This window comes from Bombina bombina, chromosome 4 (genome assembly GCF_027579735.1).
Source record: "Bombina bombina isolate aBomBom1 chromosome 4, aBomBom1.pri, whole genome shotgun sequence".
Classification (NCBI taxonomy): Eukaryota; Metazoa; Chordata; class Amphibia; order Anura; family Bombinatoridae; genus Bombina; species Bombina bombina.
Genome location: NC_069502.1, coordinates 443,071,040 through 443,088,943, shown reverse-complemented (window position 1 = coordinate 443,088,943; position 17,904 = coordinate 443,071,040). Strand labels below are relative to the sequence as shown.

At 42.2% G+C, this 17,904-nt stretch overlaps 1 protein-coding gene across 4 annotated transcripts in view; it reads left to right on the top strand.

Moving 5' to 3' along the window:
• The window catches only part of RUBCN (rubicon autophagy regulator), a 222,708-nt gene that overhangs the window by 76,943 nt on the left and 127,861 nt on the right, over positions 1–17,904 (top strand). For all 4 annotated transcript variants that reach the window (XM_053710291.1, XM_053710290.1, XM_053710289.1 and 1 more), the window contains exon 10: positions 10,501–10,702. In XM_053710291.1, the coding sequence (XP_053566266.1) occupies positions 10,501–10,702 (202 nt within the window). The remainder of the gene's footprint in view (positions 1–10,500; positions 10,703–17,904) is intronic.

Sequence of the window (17,904 nt, the reverse complement as noted above, 5' to 3'; positions counted from 1 at the left end):
TACTTTGTTATCAAGTTTATGCCTGTTTAACATGTCTGTACCATCAGATAGACTATGTTCTGTATGTCAGGAAGCCAAAGTTCCTTCTCATTTAAATAGATGTGATGCATGTGATAGTGAAAATGATGCCCAAGATGATTCCTCTAGTGAGGGGAGTAAGCATGGTACTGCATCATCCCCTTATGTGTCTACACCAGTCTTGCCCACACAAGAGGCCCCTAGTACATCTAGTGCGCCTATTCTTCTTACTATGCAACAATTAACGGCTGTAATGGATAATTCTATTAAAAACATTTTAGCCAAAATGCCCACTTATCAGCGAAAGCGCGACTGCTCTGTTTTAGATACTGTAGAGCATGAGGGCGCAGATGATAATGGTTCTGACATGCCCTTACACCAGTCTGAAGGGGCTAGGGAGGTTTTGTCTGAGGGAGAAATTTCAGATTCAGGAAAAATTTCTCAACAAGCTGAACCTGATGTTATTACGTTTAAATTTAAATTGGAACATCTCCGCGCTCTGCTTAAGGAGGTGCTATCTACTCTGGATGATTGTGACAATTTGGTCGTTCCAGAGAAATTATGTAAGATGGACAAGTTCCTAGAGGTCCCGGTGCCCCCCGAAGCTTTTCCTATACCCAAGCGGGTGGCGGATATTGTAAACAAAGAGTGGGAAAGGCCCGGCATACCTTTTGTCCCTCCCCCTATATTTAAGAAATTGTTTCCTATAGTCGACCCCAGAAAGGACTTATGGCAGACAGTCCCTAAGGTCGAGGGGGCGGTCTCTACTTTAAACAAACGCACCACTATCCCTATAGAAGATAGTTGTGCTTTCAAAGATCCTATGGATAAAAAGTTAGAAGGTTTGCTTAAAAAGATGTTTGTTCAGCAAGGTTACCTTCTACAGCCAATTTCATGCATTGTTCCTGTTACTACAGCAGCGTCTTTCTGGTTTGATGAACTAGAAAAGTCGCTAGATAAAGATACCTCTTATGAGGAGATTATGGACAGAATTCGTGCTCTTAAATTGGCTAATTCTTTTACTCTAGACGCTACCCTGCAATTAGCTAGATTAGCGGCGAAAAATTCAGGGTTTGCTATTGTGGCGCGCAGAGCGCTTTGGCTAAAGTCTTGGTCAGCGGATGCGTCATCCAAGAACAAATTGCTTAATATTCCTTTCAAGGGGAAAACGCTGTTTGGCCCTGACTTGAAAGAGATTATTTCAGATATCACTGGGGGAAAGGGCCATGCCCTTCCTCAGGATAGGTCTTTCAAGGCTAAAAATAAGCCTAATTTTCGTCCCTTTCGTAGAAACGGACCAGCCTCAAGTTCTACACCCTCTAAGCAAGAGGGTAATACGTCTCAAGCCAAGCCAGCCTGGAGGCCAATGCAAGGCTGGAACAAAGGTAAGCAGGCCAAGAAACCTGCTACTGCTACAAAGACAGCATGAGATGTTGGCCCCCGATCCGGGACCGGATCTGGTGGGGGGCAGACTTTCTCTCTTCGCTCAGGCATGGGCAAGAGATGTTCTGGATCCTTGGGCCCTAGAAATAGTCTCCCAAGGTTATCTTCTGGAATTCAAGGAGTTACCCCCAAGGGGAAGATTCCACAGGTCTCAATTGTCTTCAGACCACATAAAAAAACAGGCATTCTTACATTGTGTAGAAGACCTGTTAAAATTGGGAGTGATTCATCCTGTTCCATTAAAGGAACAAGGGATGGGATTCTACTCCAATCTGTTCATAGTTCCCAAAAAAGAGGGAACATTCAGACCAATCTTGGATCTCAAGATCTTAAACAAATTTCTCAGGGTTCCATCGTTCAAGATGGAAACCATTCGAACAATTCTTCCTACCATCCAGGAAGGTCAATTCATGACCACGGTGGATTTAAAGGATGCGTATCTACATATTCCTATCCACAAGGAACATCATCAGTTCCTAAGGTTCGCCTTTCTGGACAAACATTACCAGTTCGTGGCACTTCCATTCGGATTAGCCACTGCCCCAAGAATTTTCACAAAGGTACTAGGGTCCCTTCTAGCGGTGCTAAGACCGAGGGGCATTGCAGTAGTACCTTACTTGGACGACATTCTGATTCAAGCGTCGTCCCTGCCACAAGCAAAGGCTCATACGGACATTGTCCTAGCCTTTCTCAGATCTCACGGGTGGAAAGTGAACGTAGAGAAAAGTTCTCTATCTCCGTCAACAAGAGTCCCCTTCTTGGGAACAATAATAGACTCCTTAGAAATGAAGATTTTTCTGACAGAAGCCAGAAAATCAAAACTTCTAAACTCTTGTCAAGTACTTCATTCTGTTCTTCTTCCTTCCATAGCGCAGTGCATGGAAGTAATAGGTTTGATGGTTGCGGCAATGGACATAGTTCCTTTTGCGCGAATTCATCTAAGACCATTACAACTGTGCATGCTCAGACAGTGGAATGGGGATTATACAGACTTGTCTCCAACGATACAAGTAGATCAGAGGACCAGAGATTCACTCCGTTGGTGGCTGACCCTGGACAACCTGTCACAAGGGATGAGCTTCCGCAGACCAGAGTGGGTCATTGTCACGACCGACGCCAGTCTGGTGGGCTGGGGCGCGGTCTGGGAACCCCTGAAAGCTCAGGGTCTTTGGTCTCGGGAAGAATCTCTTCTACCGATAAACATTCTGGAACTGAGAGCGATATTCAATGCTCTCAAGGCTTGGCCTCAGCTAGCAAAGGCCAAATTCATAAGGTTTCAATCAGACAACATGACGACTGTTGCGTATATCAACCATCAGGGGGGAACAAGGAGTTCCCTGGCGATGGTAGAAGTGACCAAAATAATTCAATGGGCGGAGACTCACTCCTGCCACTTGTCTGCAATCCACATCCCAGGAGTAGAAAATTGGGAAGCGGATTTTCTGAGTCGTCAGACATTTCATCCGGGGGAGTGGGAACTCCATCCGGAAATCTTTGCCCAAATAACTCAATTATGGGGCATCCCAGACATGGATCTGATGGCGTCTCGCCAGAACTTCAAGGTTCCTTACTACGGGTCCAGATCCAGGGATCCCAAGGCGGCTCTAGTGGATGCACTAGTAGCTCCTTGGACCTTCAACCTAGCTTATGTGTTCCCACCGTTTCCTCTCATTCCCAGGCTGGTAGCCAGGATCAAACAGGAGAGGGTATCGGTGATCTTGATAGCTCCTGCGTGGCCACGCAGGACTTGGTATGCAGACCTGGTGAATATGTCATCGGCTCCACCATGGAAGCTACCTCTGAGACAGGACCTTCTTGTTCAAGGTCCGTTCGAACATCCGAATCTGGCCTCACTCCAACTGACTACTTGGAGATTGAACGATTGATTTTATCAAAGCGAGGGTTCTCAGATTCTGTCATTGATACTCTTGTTCAGGCTAGAAAGCCTGTAACTAGAAAAATCTACCATAAAATATGGAAAAGATATATCTGTTGGTGTGAATCTAAAGGATTCCCATGGAACAAGATAAAAATTCCTAGGATTCTATCCTTTCTTCAAGAAGGTTTGGAGAAAGGATTATCTGCAAGTTCTTTGAAGGGACAGATTTCTGCTTTATCTGTTTTACTTCACAAAAAGCTGGCGGCTGTGCCAGACGTTCAAGCTTTTGTTCAGGCTTTGGTTAGAATCAAGCCTGTTTACAAAAATTTGACTCCTCCCTGGAGTCTCAATCTAGTTCTTTCAGTTCTTCAGGGGATTCCGTTTGAACCCCTACATTCCGTTGATATAAAGTTATTATCTTGGAAAGTTTTGTTTTTGGTTGCAATTTCTTCTGCAAGAAGAGTTTCAGAGTTATCTGCTCTGCAGTGTTCTCCTCCATATCTGGTGTTCCATGCAGATAAGGTGGTTTTGCGTACTAAACCTGGTTTTCTTCCGAAGGTTGTTTCTAACAAAAATATTAACCAGGAGATAGTTGTGCCTTCTTTGTGTCCTAATCCAGTTTCAAAGAAGGAACGTTTGTTGCACAACTTGGATGTAGTTCGTGCTCTCAAATTTTACTTAGCAGCTACTAAGGATTTCAGACAAACATCTTCTTTGTTTGTTGTTTATTCTGGTAAAAGGAGAGGTCAAAAAGCAACTTCTACCTCTCTCTCTTTCTGGCTTAAAAGCATTATCCGATTGGCTTATGAGACTGCCGGACGGCAGCCTCCTGAAAGAATCACAGCTCACTCCACTAGGGCTGTGGCTTCCACATGGGCCTTCAAGAACGAGGCTTCTGTTGATCAGCTATGTAAGGCAGCGACTTGGTCTTCACTGCACACTTTTACCAAATTCTACAAATTTGATACTTTTGCTTCATCTGAGGCTATTTTTGGGAGAAAGGTTTTGCAAGCCGTGGTGCCTTCCATCTAGGCGACCTGATTTGTTGCCTCCCATCATCCGTGTCCTAAAGCTTTGGTATTGGTTCCCACAAGTAAGGATGACGCCGTGGACCGGACACACCTATGTTGGAGAAAACAGAATTTATGCTTACCTGATAAATTACTTTCTCCAACGGTGTGTCCGGTCCACGGCCCGCCCTGGTTTTTAATCAGGTCTGATGATTTATTTTCTCTAACTACAGTCACCACGGTATCATATGATTTCTCCTATGCATATTCCTCCTTTACGTCGGTCGAATGACTGGGGAAGGCGGAGCCTAGGGGGGATCATGTGACCAGCTTTGCTGGGCTCTTTGCCATTTCCTGTTGGGGAAGAGAATATCCCACAAGTAAGGATGACGCCGTGGACCGGACACACCGTTGGAGAAAGTAATTTATCAGGTAAGCATAAATTCTGTTTTTCGTGGTCCCCAAAAAAAGAGGGCACGTTTCAACCCATTTTAGAGTTAAAGAGTCTAAACAAGTTTCTCAGAGTCCCATCATTCAAAATGGAGACTATTCAAACAATTCTGCCATTGATTCAGGAGGGTCAATATATGACTACCGTGAACTTAAAGGATGCATACCTTCATATTCCTATCCACAAGGATCATCATCAGTTCCTAAGGTTTGCCTTCCTGGACAAACATTTTCAGTTTGTGCTCTTCCCTTCGGGTTGGCCACAGCACCCAGGATCTTCACAAAGGTTTTAGGCTCTTTTCTGGCGGTTTTCAGGCCGCGTGGTATTGCAGTGGCGCCTTATCTGGACGATATTCTGATTCAGGCGTCGTCTTACCATCTGACAAAGTCTCATTCAGACATGGTTCTGTCCTTTCTGAGGACTCACGGTTGGAAGGTGAATCTAGAAAAGAGTTCATTAATTCCACAGACCAAGGTTCCCTTCCTGGGAACTAATAGATTCCATATCCATGAAAATTTTCTTGACAGAGGTCAGAAAGTTAAAGATTCTGACTACATGCCAAGCCCTTCAGTCCAATCCTCGGCCATCAGTGGCCCAGTGCATGGAGGTAATTGGATTGATGGTGGCGGCAATGGACATCATTCCGTTTGCTCGTTTTCATCTCAGGCCACTACAGCTGAGCATGCTCAGACAGTGGAATGGAGATTATGCAAATTTGTCTCCTCAGATAGATCTGGATCAGGAGACTAGAGACTCTCTTCTTTGGTGGTTGTCTCAGGATCATCTGTCCCAAGGGACGTGTTTTCGCAGAACCTCATGGGTGATAGTGACGACAGACGCCAGCCTTCTAGGTTGTGGTGCAGTCTGGAATTCCCTGAAAGCTCAGGGTGTGTGGACTCAGTCGAGGTCTCTTCTTCCAATTAATATTCTGGAATTGAGAGCAATATTCAATGCGCTTCAGGCGTGGCCTCAGTTGGCTTCGGACAAATTCATTCGCTTTCAGTCGGACAAAATCACCACTGTGGCTTACATCAATCATCAGTGAGGAACAAGGAGTTCCTTAGCGATGACTGAAGTATCCAAGATAATTTGGTGGGCGGAGGCCCACTCTTGTTATCTGTCAGCAATCTACATCCCAGGAGTGGACAACTGGGAAGCGGACTTTTTAAGCAGACAGACGTTTCATCCGGGGGAGTGGGAACTCCATCCGGAGGTCTTTGCCACTCTGATCCTCAGATGGGGCAGACCGGAGTTGGATCTGATGGCCTCTTTTCAGAATGCCAAGCTTCCAAGATACGGATCCAGGTCCAGGGATCCTCAGGCCAAACTGATAGATGCCTTGGCAGTGCCTTGGTCGTTCAACCTAGCTTATGTGTTTCCACCGTTTGCTCTCCTGCTTCGGGTGATTGATCGGATCAAACAGGAGAGGGCTTCAGTAATTCTAATCGTGGCCTCGCAGGACTTGGTATGCCGATCTAGTGGACATGTCCTCTCTGCCGCCGTGGAAGCTTCCATTGAGGCAGGACCTTCTCATTCAGGGACCCTTCCAACACCCAAATCTAGTTTCTCTGCAACTGACTGCTTGGAGATTGAACGCTTGATTCTATCTAAGCGGGGTTCTCTGATTCGGTCATTGATACTTTGATTCAGGCACGTAAACCTGTCACTAGAAAGATCTATCATAAGATATGGCGTAAATCTTTTTTTGGTGTGAATCCAAAGGCTACTCATGGAGTAGAATTAAGATTCCCTGTATTTTGTCTTTTCTCCAAGAAGGATTGGAGAAAGGGTTATCAGTGAGTTCCTTAAAGGGACAAATCTCTGTCTTGTCAATTTTTCTACACAAACGTTTGGCAGATGTTCCAGACGTTCAGTATTTTTGTCAGGCTCTAACCAGAATTAAGCCTGTGTTTAGACCAATTGCTCCACCCTGGAGTTTGAATTTAGTTCTTAATGTTCTTCAAGGAGTTCCATTTGAAACCATGCATTACATAGATATTAAGTTGTTATCTTAAAAAGTTTTATTTTTGGTTGCTATTTCTTCTGCTCGTAGGGTTTCGGAGCTTTCAGCATTACAATGTGATTTACCTTATCTTATCTTCCATTCTGATAAGTGGTTTTACATACCAAACCTGGTTTCCTTCCTAAGGTTGTTTCTAATAAGAATATTAATCAGGAAATTGTTGTTCCTTCATTATGTCCTAACCCTTCTTCTAAGAAGGAGCGTATGTTGCATAACTTGGACGTTGTCCGTGCCCTGAAGTTTTAGTTGCAGGCGACTAAGGATTTCCGTCAATCATCTTCATTGTTCATTGTTTTTTCTGGAAAGCGTAGGGGTCAGAAAGCTACGGCTACCTCTCTTTCTTTTTGGCTGAAGAGTATCATCCATCTGGCGTATGAGACTGCTGGACAGCAGCCTCCTGAAAGAATTACGGTTCATTCTACTAGGGTTGTAGCTTCCTCATGGGCATTTAAAAATGATGCTTCTGTTGAACAGATTTGCAAGGCTGCAACTTGGTCGTCTCTTCACACTTTTTCTAAATTTTATAACTTTGATACTTTTGCTTCTTCTGAGGCTTTTTTTGGGAGAAAGGTTCTTCAAGCAGTGGTGCCTTCCGTTTAGGTTCCTGTCTTGTCCCTCCCTTTCATCCGTGTCCTGTAGCTTTGGTATTGTATCCCACAAGTAAGGATGAAATCCGTGGACTCGTCATATCTTGTAGAAGAAATGGAAATTCATGCTTACCTGATAAATTTATTTCTAATACGATATGACAAGTCCACGGCCCACCCAGTCATTTTTGAGACAGGTATATGCTATATTTTAGTTAAACTTCAGTCACCTCTGCACCTTTGGCTTTTCCTTTCACTTCCTCGGTCGAATGACTGGAGGTGGAGGGAAGGGAGGAGCTATATATACAGCTCTGCTGTGGTGCTCTTTGCCACTTCCTGTTAGCAGGTGGTTAATATCCCACAAGTAAGGATGAAATCCGTGGACTCGTCATATCGTAGAAGAAATAAATTTATCAGGTAAGCATAAATTTCCTTTTTATCAGTTAACAAAATGAAAAGTGAGTGAACAGAAGAAAAATCTAAATTGAATCAGTATTTGGTGTGACCACCCTTTAACTTCAGCAAACAGCATCAATTAATTTAGGGACACTTGCACACAGTTTTTTTTATGGAACTTGGCAGGTAAGTTGTTCCATACATCTTGGAGAACTAACCACAGTTCTTCTGTTGATTTAGACAGTCTCAGTTACTTCTGTCTCTTCATATTATCCCAGATGTACTCAATGATGTTGAGATCAGTGCTCTGTGGGAGCCATACTATCACTTCTAGGACTCCATGTTCTTCTTTATGCTGAATATAGCTCTTATTGACTTTGGCTGTATGTTAGGGATTGTTGTCATGCTGCAGAATAGATTTGGTATTGAATGATGAATAAGTATCTATCTGTGCTCCTCAGCCTTGAGAAGACTGTTCTGACCAAACCCCCAACTCCATTTGCAGAAATGCAGCATTACCTATCATCAGGAGATTTAGACTCCTGAATACCCAAAGTCAACAAAACTTACTTTAAGAGAGAATATATTCTAACTTAAATAAAAAAAGATTTGTCTATATCAGTCTCTGACATGGCATCCTCTGAATCAGTAGAGGATACATCAGTATGCTGAAGGTTAGAACTTAAAGGGACACTAAACACAATTTTTTTTTCTTTAAAGATTCGGGTAGAGCATGCAATTTTAAGCAACTTTCTATGTTACTGCTATTATCAATTTTTCTTTGTTCTCTTGCTATCTTTATTTAAAAAGCAGGAATGTGATGAATAGGAGCCGGCCCATTTTTGGTTGAGAACCTGGTTTATGCTTGCTTATTGGTGGGTAAATATCAGTCTCCAATAAGCAAGCACTATCCATGGTGCTGAACCTATAATGGGCTGGCTGCTAAGATTTACATTCATGATTTTCAAATAAAGATAACAAGAGAACAAAGAAAATTTGATTATAGGTGTAAATTAGAAAGTTGCTTAAAATTGCATGCTCTATCTGAATCATGAAAGAAAAAAATTAGGTTCAGTGTCCCTTTAATTCAAGTTTAGAAAATGTTGCAAAACCCTTTTACATTTTTTAAGGCAAAATAGCAGTCATTGCCTTTATAGCTGCAGCAATAAAATCTTACATTTCTGCAGTAATGCTATGTGCATTTAGACTGAGGTGGAATAACAGTGGGTGTATTTGTACTCATAGATATATTTAACAATTTGTCAAAACAAGAGCCACATAATTGAGCTGAATAATTTTAGATCAGCTTTATTACAACAAACATACTTAGCTTTGGTAAATACATGTTCAAGCAGCTCAAATCATATGGTAACATCAGAGGCAGGTTAATTTTGAGATATAATTGCAAAAAAACAAAACTTGAAAAAAATAAATTCTGCAAATTTATATCCATGCTCCTATATATGATATATATAACAGGCTTGAGAGAATGGGAAACAGAGCGAAAATGTATAAAAACACTGAATGAGCTGGGGGAGGAACTTATAACGACAGTTTTGGTGGGAACATTTTGGCGCCAAAAAAATGGCACAAAATGATGACACGTCACCCTATGACATAATAGCATCATCTCATGCGCGACATGCAAAGCTGTTGTTGATTTCTAATACACCTATCACTCTAAAAAGCAGGTAAGAATTTTGATTGTATATACAAAAAAACTAAATGTGCCTAAATTAAGCCTAATGGATACTCCTAATATTGCTGCATAAAATGTGATTATCAACATTCCATGAGACTAATACAAAGCATCCTAATTTATAAATAAATTACTAGCTCAAAAAAAAAACCTGTATGTTTCACAGACTCTACCAAGCTTGACAAATATTTAGCTACAAATAAAAAAAATAAAAAAAAAGAGCACTGAATTACTGACTCAAGGCATGTATACAAACAATATAAAACAACTTTTCTTAAAAAGTGCCCAATCCATAGCTGACAGTGTCTTATATAATAAAAGTATATACTTACCGTGTAAGACACCCATCCACATATAGCAGACAGCCAAACTAGTACTGAAACATATCAGCAGAGGTAATGGCACAAGAGTATATTGTCGATCTCTAAAGGGAGGCAGCAGATGAATCCCTGCAACCGATTTACAGTGAGCCTTATGAAAAGCTCTCCCATAGGCGAAAACATGGTATCATCAGGCAATACTCCCTTCACATTCCTCAGACAAACACTGCATTTACAGAGGAACTGGGCTTCAATATGCTTAGAAGCGCCTTTCACTGAAGAAATCAAAGTTTTTAAAACTGAGGTATGAGTGAAGTGGGAGGTGTATTTATAGGCATTTGAGGTTTGGGAAACTTTGCCCCCTCCTGGTAGGAATATATATCCCATTAGTAACTAGCTTGTGGACTCTCACCACCTATATGAAAGAAAAACATACTCAAATAGGGTTTCCTTGTTTTGGAATAGTAAAAGCCTTGCAGTTTAAAAAACAAACAAACAATTTCAAAAACTATTTTAAATGGTTATAAAACATAATTTTTTTGTGCAGATCTTTTGCAATACAATACTTTATTTGTCGGCATTTAGACACTGCCATTGTGATAGGACACCATTAAAGCTGCCAGCATCAGCTGAAGGTGTTCAATGTTCATATCCCCCCTTCTCATCCCATCCAGGAAAATGCTCACTTTAGCATCTCAGAGTCTCTGATTGCAGCAATTGAGCTTATGAAATGTAATATGATGAGTCAGCAGCTTCAGGAAGAGGAAGACGATAGTGACAATGTCATTCGGGAACTTAAGCAGAAAATTCGATTACGTCGTCAACAGATCCAGACTCGTCAGAGAGAGATTAACAACAGAGATCTTAACTCAAACAGTAAGTAGGTTCTTGCTCCTAAGGACTTCCTTTTCAATGTGGCTTGAACACTTTGCCGCCTCCTATTTATGAATCGGGAAACGTATGGCATACAATAAATGGCAATATAGATCTTTTAATTAATTATCCAATGTTTTAATGAACATCTCACTGTAAAAATGCTCATTCATTTTTCTTAAAGTTTCATAAAACCCATAGTAGGCATGAGGCGGGTGTGTGTATATATAATAACATAATACGTATTAAAGCTTTTAGCAGTATACTTATTTCATATTATTTAACCTTTTGAGGACCAAAGTAATTTTCCATTTTCTGACCGTTTGGGACCAGGGCTATTTTTTACATTTCTGTGGTGTTTGTGTTTAGCTGTGATTTTCCTCTTACTCATTTACTGTACCCACACATGTTATATACCGTTTTTCTCGCCTTTAAATTAACTTTCTAAAGATACCATTATTTTCATCATATCTATGAGGTAAAAATGAAGAAAAAAAAAACTTTTTCTAACTTTGACCCCCACAATCTGTTACACATTTACAACCACCAAAAAACACCCATGCTAAATAGTTTCTAAATGTTGTCCTGAGTTTAGAAATACCCAATGTTTACATGTTCTTTGCTTTGTTTGCAAGTTATAGGGCAATAAGTCCAAGTAGCACTTTGCTATTTCCAAAGCATTTTTTTCTTCAAAATTTGCATGAGTTACATTTTAACACTGATATATGTCAGTAATCCCTGAATATCCATTGACAATGTTTGAATTTTTTTTTTTAGTAGACAACCCAAGTATTGATCTAGGCCCATTTTGGTATATTTCATGCCACCATTTCACCGCCAAATGCGATCAAATAAAAAAAATTGTTCACTTTTTCACAAACTTTAGGTTTCTCACTGAAATTATTTACAAAGAACTTGTGCAATTATGGCACAAATGGTTGTGAATGCTTCTTTGGGATCCCCTTTGTTCAGAAACAGCAGACATTTATAGCTTTGGCATTACTTTTTGGTAATTAGAAGGCCGCTAAATGCCGTTGCGCACCACACTTGTATTATGCCCAGCAGTGAAGGGGTTAATTAGGTAGCTTGTAGGGTTAATTTTAGCTTTAGGGTAATGTAGTAGACAACCCAAAGTATTGATCTAAGCCCATTTTGGTATATTTCATGCCACCATTCCACTGCCAAATGCGATCAAATAGCAAAAATGTTTAACTTTTTCACAAACTTTAGGTTTCTCACTGAAATTATTTACAAACATCTTGTGCAATTATGGCACAAATGGTTGTAAATGCTTCTCTGGCTTTGGAATTGCTTTTTGGTAATTAGAAGGCCCCTAAATGCCGCTGCGCACCACACTTGTATTATGCCCAGCAGTGACAGGGTTAATTAGGTAGCTTGTAGGGAGCTTGAAGGGTTAATTTTAGTTTTAGTGTAGAGACCACCCCCTGAACCCTCCCTAACTACTCTCAAACAGCTCTCTTCCCTCCCCCACCTCACTATTGTCACCACCATCTTTAGTACTGGCAGAAAGTCTGCTAGTATAAAAATAAAAAGTTTGTGTGGTTTTTTTTTATTTTTAATTATATATTTTCTGCAGTGTAGGATTCCCCCCTAAACAGCTTTCTAACTTTCCCCCCGCTCACTATTTGCTGCCATTTTGGGTAATGGCAGCTGTCTGCCAGTACCCACTTTTGAATACATTTGCCCTTTTTTTTATAAATATAAATATTTTTCTGTAGTGTAGCTGCTCCCTCCCTCAATTCTCCACAACCTCCCAGACCCAGATCGCTTTTTATAATCGTTTTACCCCCTCTCCCACCGATGCAGAGAGGGCTACAGAATGTCTCTCTCTGCATCGGATGGCTAAAAAATGTTATTGCAGGATGCCTCAATATCGAGGAATCACTGCAATAACATGAAAGAGGCTGGAAGCGATCAGGATCACTTCCACCGCTTAAAAACACTGACGGCATACAGGGTATGTCCTTGGTCGTTAACGACCATTTTTTGTAGGACGTACCCGGTATGTCGTTGGTCGTTAAGGGGTTAAAGGGACAGTAAAGTCAAAATTAAACTTTCATGATTCAGATAGAGCATCCAGTTTTAAATAACTTTCCAATATACTTCTATTATCAAATTTGCTTTTTTTTCTTGGTATTCTATGTTAAAGAAGTATACCTAGGTAATCTGAGGAACAGCAATTCACTACTGGGAGCTAGCTGGTAATTGGTGGCTGCACTTATATGACTAATCATTGGCTCACCCAATGTGCTCGGCTATGTCCCAGTTGCTTAGCTGTTTTGGAGCTGACATTTCAACAAAGGATACCAAAAGAACAAAACAAATTTGAAATAAATTGGAAAGCTGTTTAAAATGGTATGCTGTATTTGAATCATGAAATACATTTTCTCTTGTTAAGTGTATCCAGTCCACGGATCATCCATTACTTGTGGGATATTCTCCTTCCCAACAGAAAGTTGCAAGAGGATCACCCACAGCAGAGCTGCTATATAGCTCCTCCCCTCACTGCCATACCCAGTCATTCTCTTGCAACTCTCAACTAAGATGGAGGTCGTAAGAGGACTGTGGTGTTTTATACTTAGTTTATTTCTTCAATCAAAAGTTTGTTATTTTTAAATGGTACCGGAGTGTACTGTTTATCTCAGGCAGTATTTAGAAGAAGAATCTGCCTGCGTTTTCTATGATCTTAGCAGAAGTAACTAAGATCCTTTGCTGTTCTCACATATTCTGAGGAGTGAGGTAACTTCAGAGGGTGAATAGCTTGCAGGTTTTCCTGTAATAAGGTATGTGCAGTTAAAATATTTTTCTAGGGATGGAATTTGCTAGAAAATGCTGCTGATACCGAAGTAATGTAAGTAAAGCCTTAAATGCAGTGATAGCGACTGGTATCAGGCTTATTAATAGAGATACATACTCTTATAAAAGTGTATTTTAAAACGTTTGCTGGCATGTTTAATCGATTTTTACATATGTTTGGTGATAAAACTTATTGGAGCCTAGTTTTTTCCACATGGCTGGCTTGAATTTTGCCTAGAAACAGTTCCCTGAGGCTTCCCACTGTTGTAATATGAGTGGGAGGGGCCTATTTTGGCGTTTTTTTGCACAGCAAAAATTACAGACACAGACATCCAGCTTCTTCCTGCATGATCCAGGACTTCTGAAGGGCTCAAAAGGCTTCAAAAGTCGTATTGAGGGAGGTAAAAAGCCACAGTAGAGCTGTGGCAGTTGTTGTGACTGTTTAAAAAACGTTTTTGTCATTTGTTATTCCGTTTTTGGTATTAAGGGGTTAATCATCCATTTGCAAGTGGGTGCAATGCTCTGCTAACTTATTACATACACTGTAAAAATTTAGTTAGTGTAACTGCATTTTTTCACTGTTATTTCAAAATTTGGGAAAATTTGTGTTTCTTAAAGGCGCAGTAACGTTTTTTATATTGCTTGTAAACTTGTTTTAAAGTGTTTTCCAAACTTGCTAGACTCATTGCTAGTCTGTTTAAACATGTCTGACACAGAGGAACCTACTTGTTCATTATGTTTGAAAGCCATGGTGGAGCCCCATAGGAGAATGTGTACTAAATGTATTGATTTCACCTTAAACAGTAAAGATCAGTCTTTATCTATAAAAGAATTATCACCAGAGGGTTCTGTCGAGGGGGAAGTTATGCCGACTAACTCTCCCCACGTGTCAGACCCTTCGCCTCCCGCTCAGGGGACGCACGCTAATATGGCGCCAATTACATCAGGGACGCCCATAGCGATTACCTTGCAGGACATGGCTGCAATCATGAATAATACACTGTCAGAGGTATTATCTAGATTGCCTGAATTAAGAGGCAAGCGCGATAGCTCTGGGGTTAGGAGAGATACAGAGAGCGCAAATGCTGTTAGAGCCATGTCTGATACTGCGTCACAGTATGCAGAACATGAGGACGGAGAGCTTCAGTCTGTGGGTGACATCTCTGACTCGGGGAAACCTGATTCAGAGATTTCTAATTTTAAATTTAAGCTTGAGAACCTCCGTGTATTGCTTGGGGAGGTATTAGCTGCTCTGAATGACTGTAACACAGTTGCAATTCCAGAGAAATTGTGTAGGCTGGATAGATACTATGCGGTGCCTGTGTGTACTGACATTTTTCCTATACCTAAAAGGCTTACAGAAATTATTAGCAAGGAGTGGGATAGACCCGGTGTGCCCTTTTCCCCACCTCCTATATTTAGAAAAATGTTTCCAATAGACGCCACTACACGGGACTTATGGCAGACGGTCCCTAAGGTGGAGGGAGCAGTTTCTACTTTAGCAAAGCGTACCACTATCCCGGTTGAGGACAGTTGTGCTTTTTCAGATCCAATGGATAAAAAATTGGAGGGTTACCTTAAGAAAATGTTTATTCAACAAGGTTTTATTTTACAGCCCCTTGCATGCATTGCGCCTGTCACTGCTGCGGCGGCGGCATTCTGGTTTGAGGCCCTGGAAGAGGCCATCCAGACAGCTCCATTGAATGAAATTATTGACAAGCTTAGAACGCTTAAGCTAGCTAACTCATTTGTTTCTGATGCCATTGTTCATTTGACTAAACTAACGGCTAAGAATTCTGGATTCGCCATCCAGGCGCATAGGGCGCTATGGCTTAAATCCTGGTCAGCTGACGTGACTTCAAAGTCTAAATTACTAAACATTCCTTTCAAGGGGCAGACCTTATTCGGGCCTGGCTTGAAGGAAATTATTGCTGACATTACTGGAGGCAAAGGTCATACCCTTCCCCAGGACAGGGCCAAATCAAAGGCCAAACAGTCTAATTTTCGTACCTTTCGAAATTTCAAGGCAGGAGCAGCATCAACTTCCTCCGCTTCAAAACAAGAGGGAACTGTTGCTCATTCCAAACAGGCCTGGAAACCTAACCAGTCCTGGAACAAGGGCAAGCAGGCCAGAAAGCCTGCTGCTGCCCCCAAGACAGCATGAAGGAACGGCCCCCTATCCGGAAACGGATCTAGTGGGGGGCAGACTTTCTCTCTTCGCCCAGGCGTGGGCAAGAGATGTTCAGGATCCCTGGGCGTTGGAGATCATATCTCAGGGATATCTTCTGGACTTCAAAGCTTCTCCTCCACAAGGGAGATTTCATCTTTCAAGGTTATCAGCAAACCAGATAAAGAAAGCGGCATTCCTAAGCTGTGTGCAAGACCTCCTAGTAATGGGAGTGATACATCCAGTTCCGCGGACGGAACAAGGACAGGGATTTTATTCAAATCTGTTTGTGGTTCCCAAGAAAGAGGGAACCTTCAGACCAATCTTGGATCTAAAGATCTTAAACAAATTCCTCAGAGTTCCATCATTCAAAATGGAAACTATTCGGACCATCCTACCCATGATCCAAGCGGGTCAGTGCATGACCACAATGGACTTAAAGGATGCCTGCCTTCACATACCGATTCACAAAGATCATCATCGGTTCCTAAGGTTTGCCTTTCTAGACAGGCATTACCAATTTGTAGCTCTTCCCTTCGGGTTGGCCACTGCCCCGAGAATTTTTACAAAGGTTCTGGGCTCACTTCTGGCGGTTCTAAGACCGCGAGGCATAGCGGTGGCTCCGTATCTAGACGACATCCTGATACAGGCGTCAAGCTTTCAAATTGCCAAGTCTCATACAGAGATAGTTCTGGCATTTCTGAGGTCGCATGGGTGGAAAGTGAACGTGGAAAAGAGTTCTCTATCACCACTCACAAGAGTCTCCTTCCTAGGGACTCTTATAGATTCTGTAGAGATGAAAATTTACCTGACGGAGTCCAGGTTATTAAAACTTCTAAATGCTTGCCGTGTCCTTCATTCCATTCCACGCCCGTCAGTGGCTCAGTGCATGGAAGTAATCGGCTTAATGGTAGCGGCAATGGACATAGTGCCATTTGCGCGCCTGCATCTCAGACCGCTGCAATTATGCATGCTAAGTCAGTGGAATGGGGATTACTCAGATTTGTCCCCTCTACTAAATCTGGATCAAGAGACCAGAGATTCTCTTCTCTGGTGGCTTTCTCGGGTCCATCTGTCCAAGGGTATGACCTTTCGCAGGCCAGATTGGACGATTGTAACAACAGATGCCAGCCTTCTAGGTTGGGGCGCAGTCTGGAACTCCCTGAAGGCTCAGGGATCGTGGACTCAGGAGGAGAAACTCCTCCCAATAAATATTCTGGAGATAAGAGCAATATTCAATGCTCTTCTAGCTTGGCCTCAGTTAGCAACACTGAGGTTCATCAGATTTCAGTCGGACAACATCACGACTGTGGCTTACATCAACCATCAAGGGGGAACCAGGAGTTCCCTAGCGATGTTAGAAGTCTCAAAGATAATTTGCTGGGCAGAGTCTCACTCTTGCCACCTGTCAGCGATCCACATCCCAGGCGTAGAGAACTGGGAGGCGGATTTTCTAAGTCGTCAGACTTTTCATCCGGGGGAGTGGGAACTCCATCCGGAGGTGTTTGCTCAACTGGTCCATCGTTGGGGCAAACCAGAACTGGATCTCATGGCGTCTCGCCAGAACACCAAGCTTCCTTGTTACGGATCCAGGTCCAGGGACCCGGGAGCAACGCTGATAGATGCTCTAGCAGCTCCTTGGTTCTTCAACCTGGCCTATGTGTTTCCACCGTTTCCTCTGCTCCCTCGACTGATTGCCAAAATCAAACAGGAGAGAGCATCGGTGATTCTGATAGCGCCTGCGTGGCCACGCAGGACCTGGTATGCAGACCTAGTGGACATGTCATCTCTTCCACCATGGACTCTGCCTCTGAGGCAGGACCTTCTAATACAAGGTCCTTTCAATCATCCAAATCTAATTTCTCTGAGACTGACTGCATGGAGATTGAACGCTTGATTATTTCAAGGCGTGGCTTCTCCGAGTCAGTCATTGATACCTTAATACAGGCTCGGAAGCCTGTCACCAGGAAAATCTACCATAAGATATGGCGTAAATATCTTTATTGGTGTGAATCCAAGAGTTACTCATGGAGTAAGGTTAGGATTCCTAGGATATTGTCCTTTCTCCAAGAGGGTTTGGACAAAGGCTTATCAGATAGTTCTTTAAAAGGACAGATCTCTGCTCTGTCTATTCTTTTGCACAAGCGTCTGGCAGAAGTTCCAGACGTCCAGGCATTTTGTCAGGCTTTGGTTAGGATTAAGCCTGTGTTTAAAACTGTTG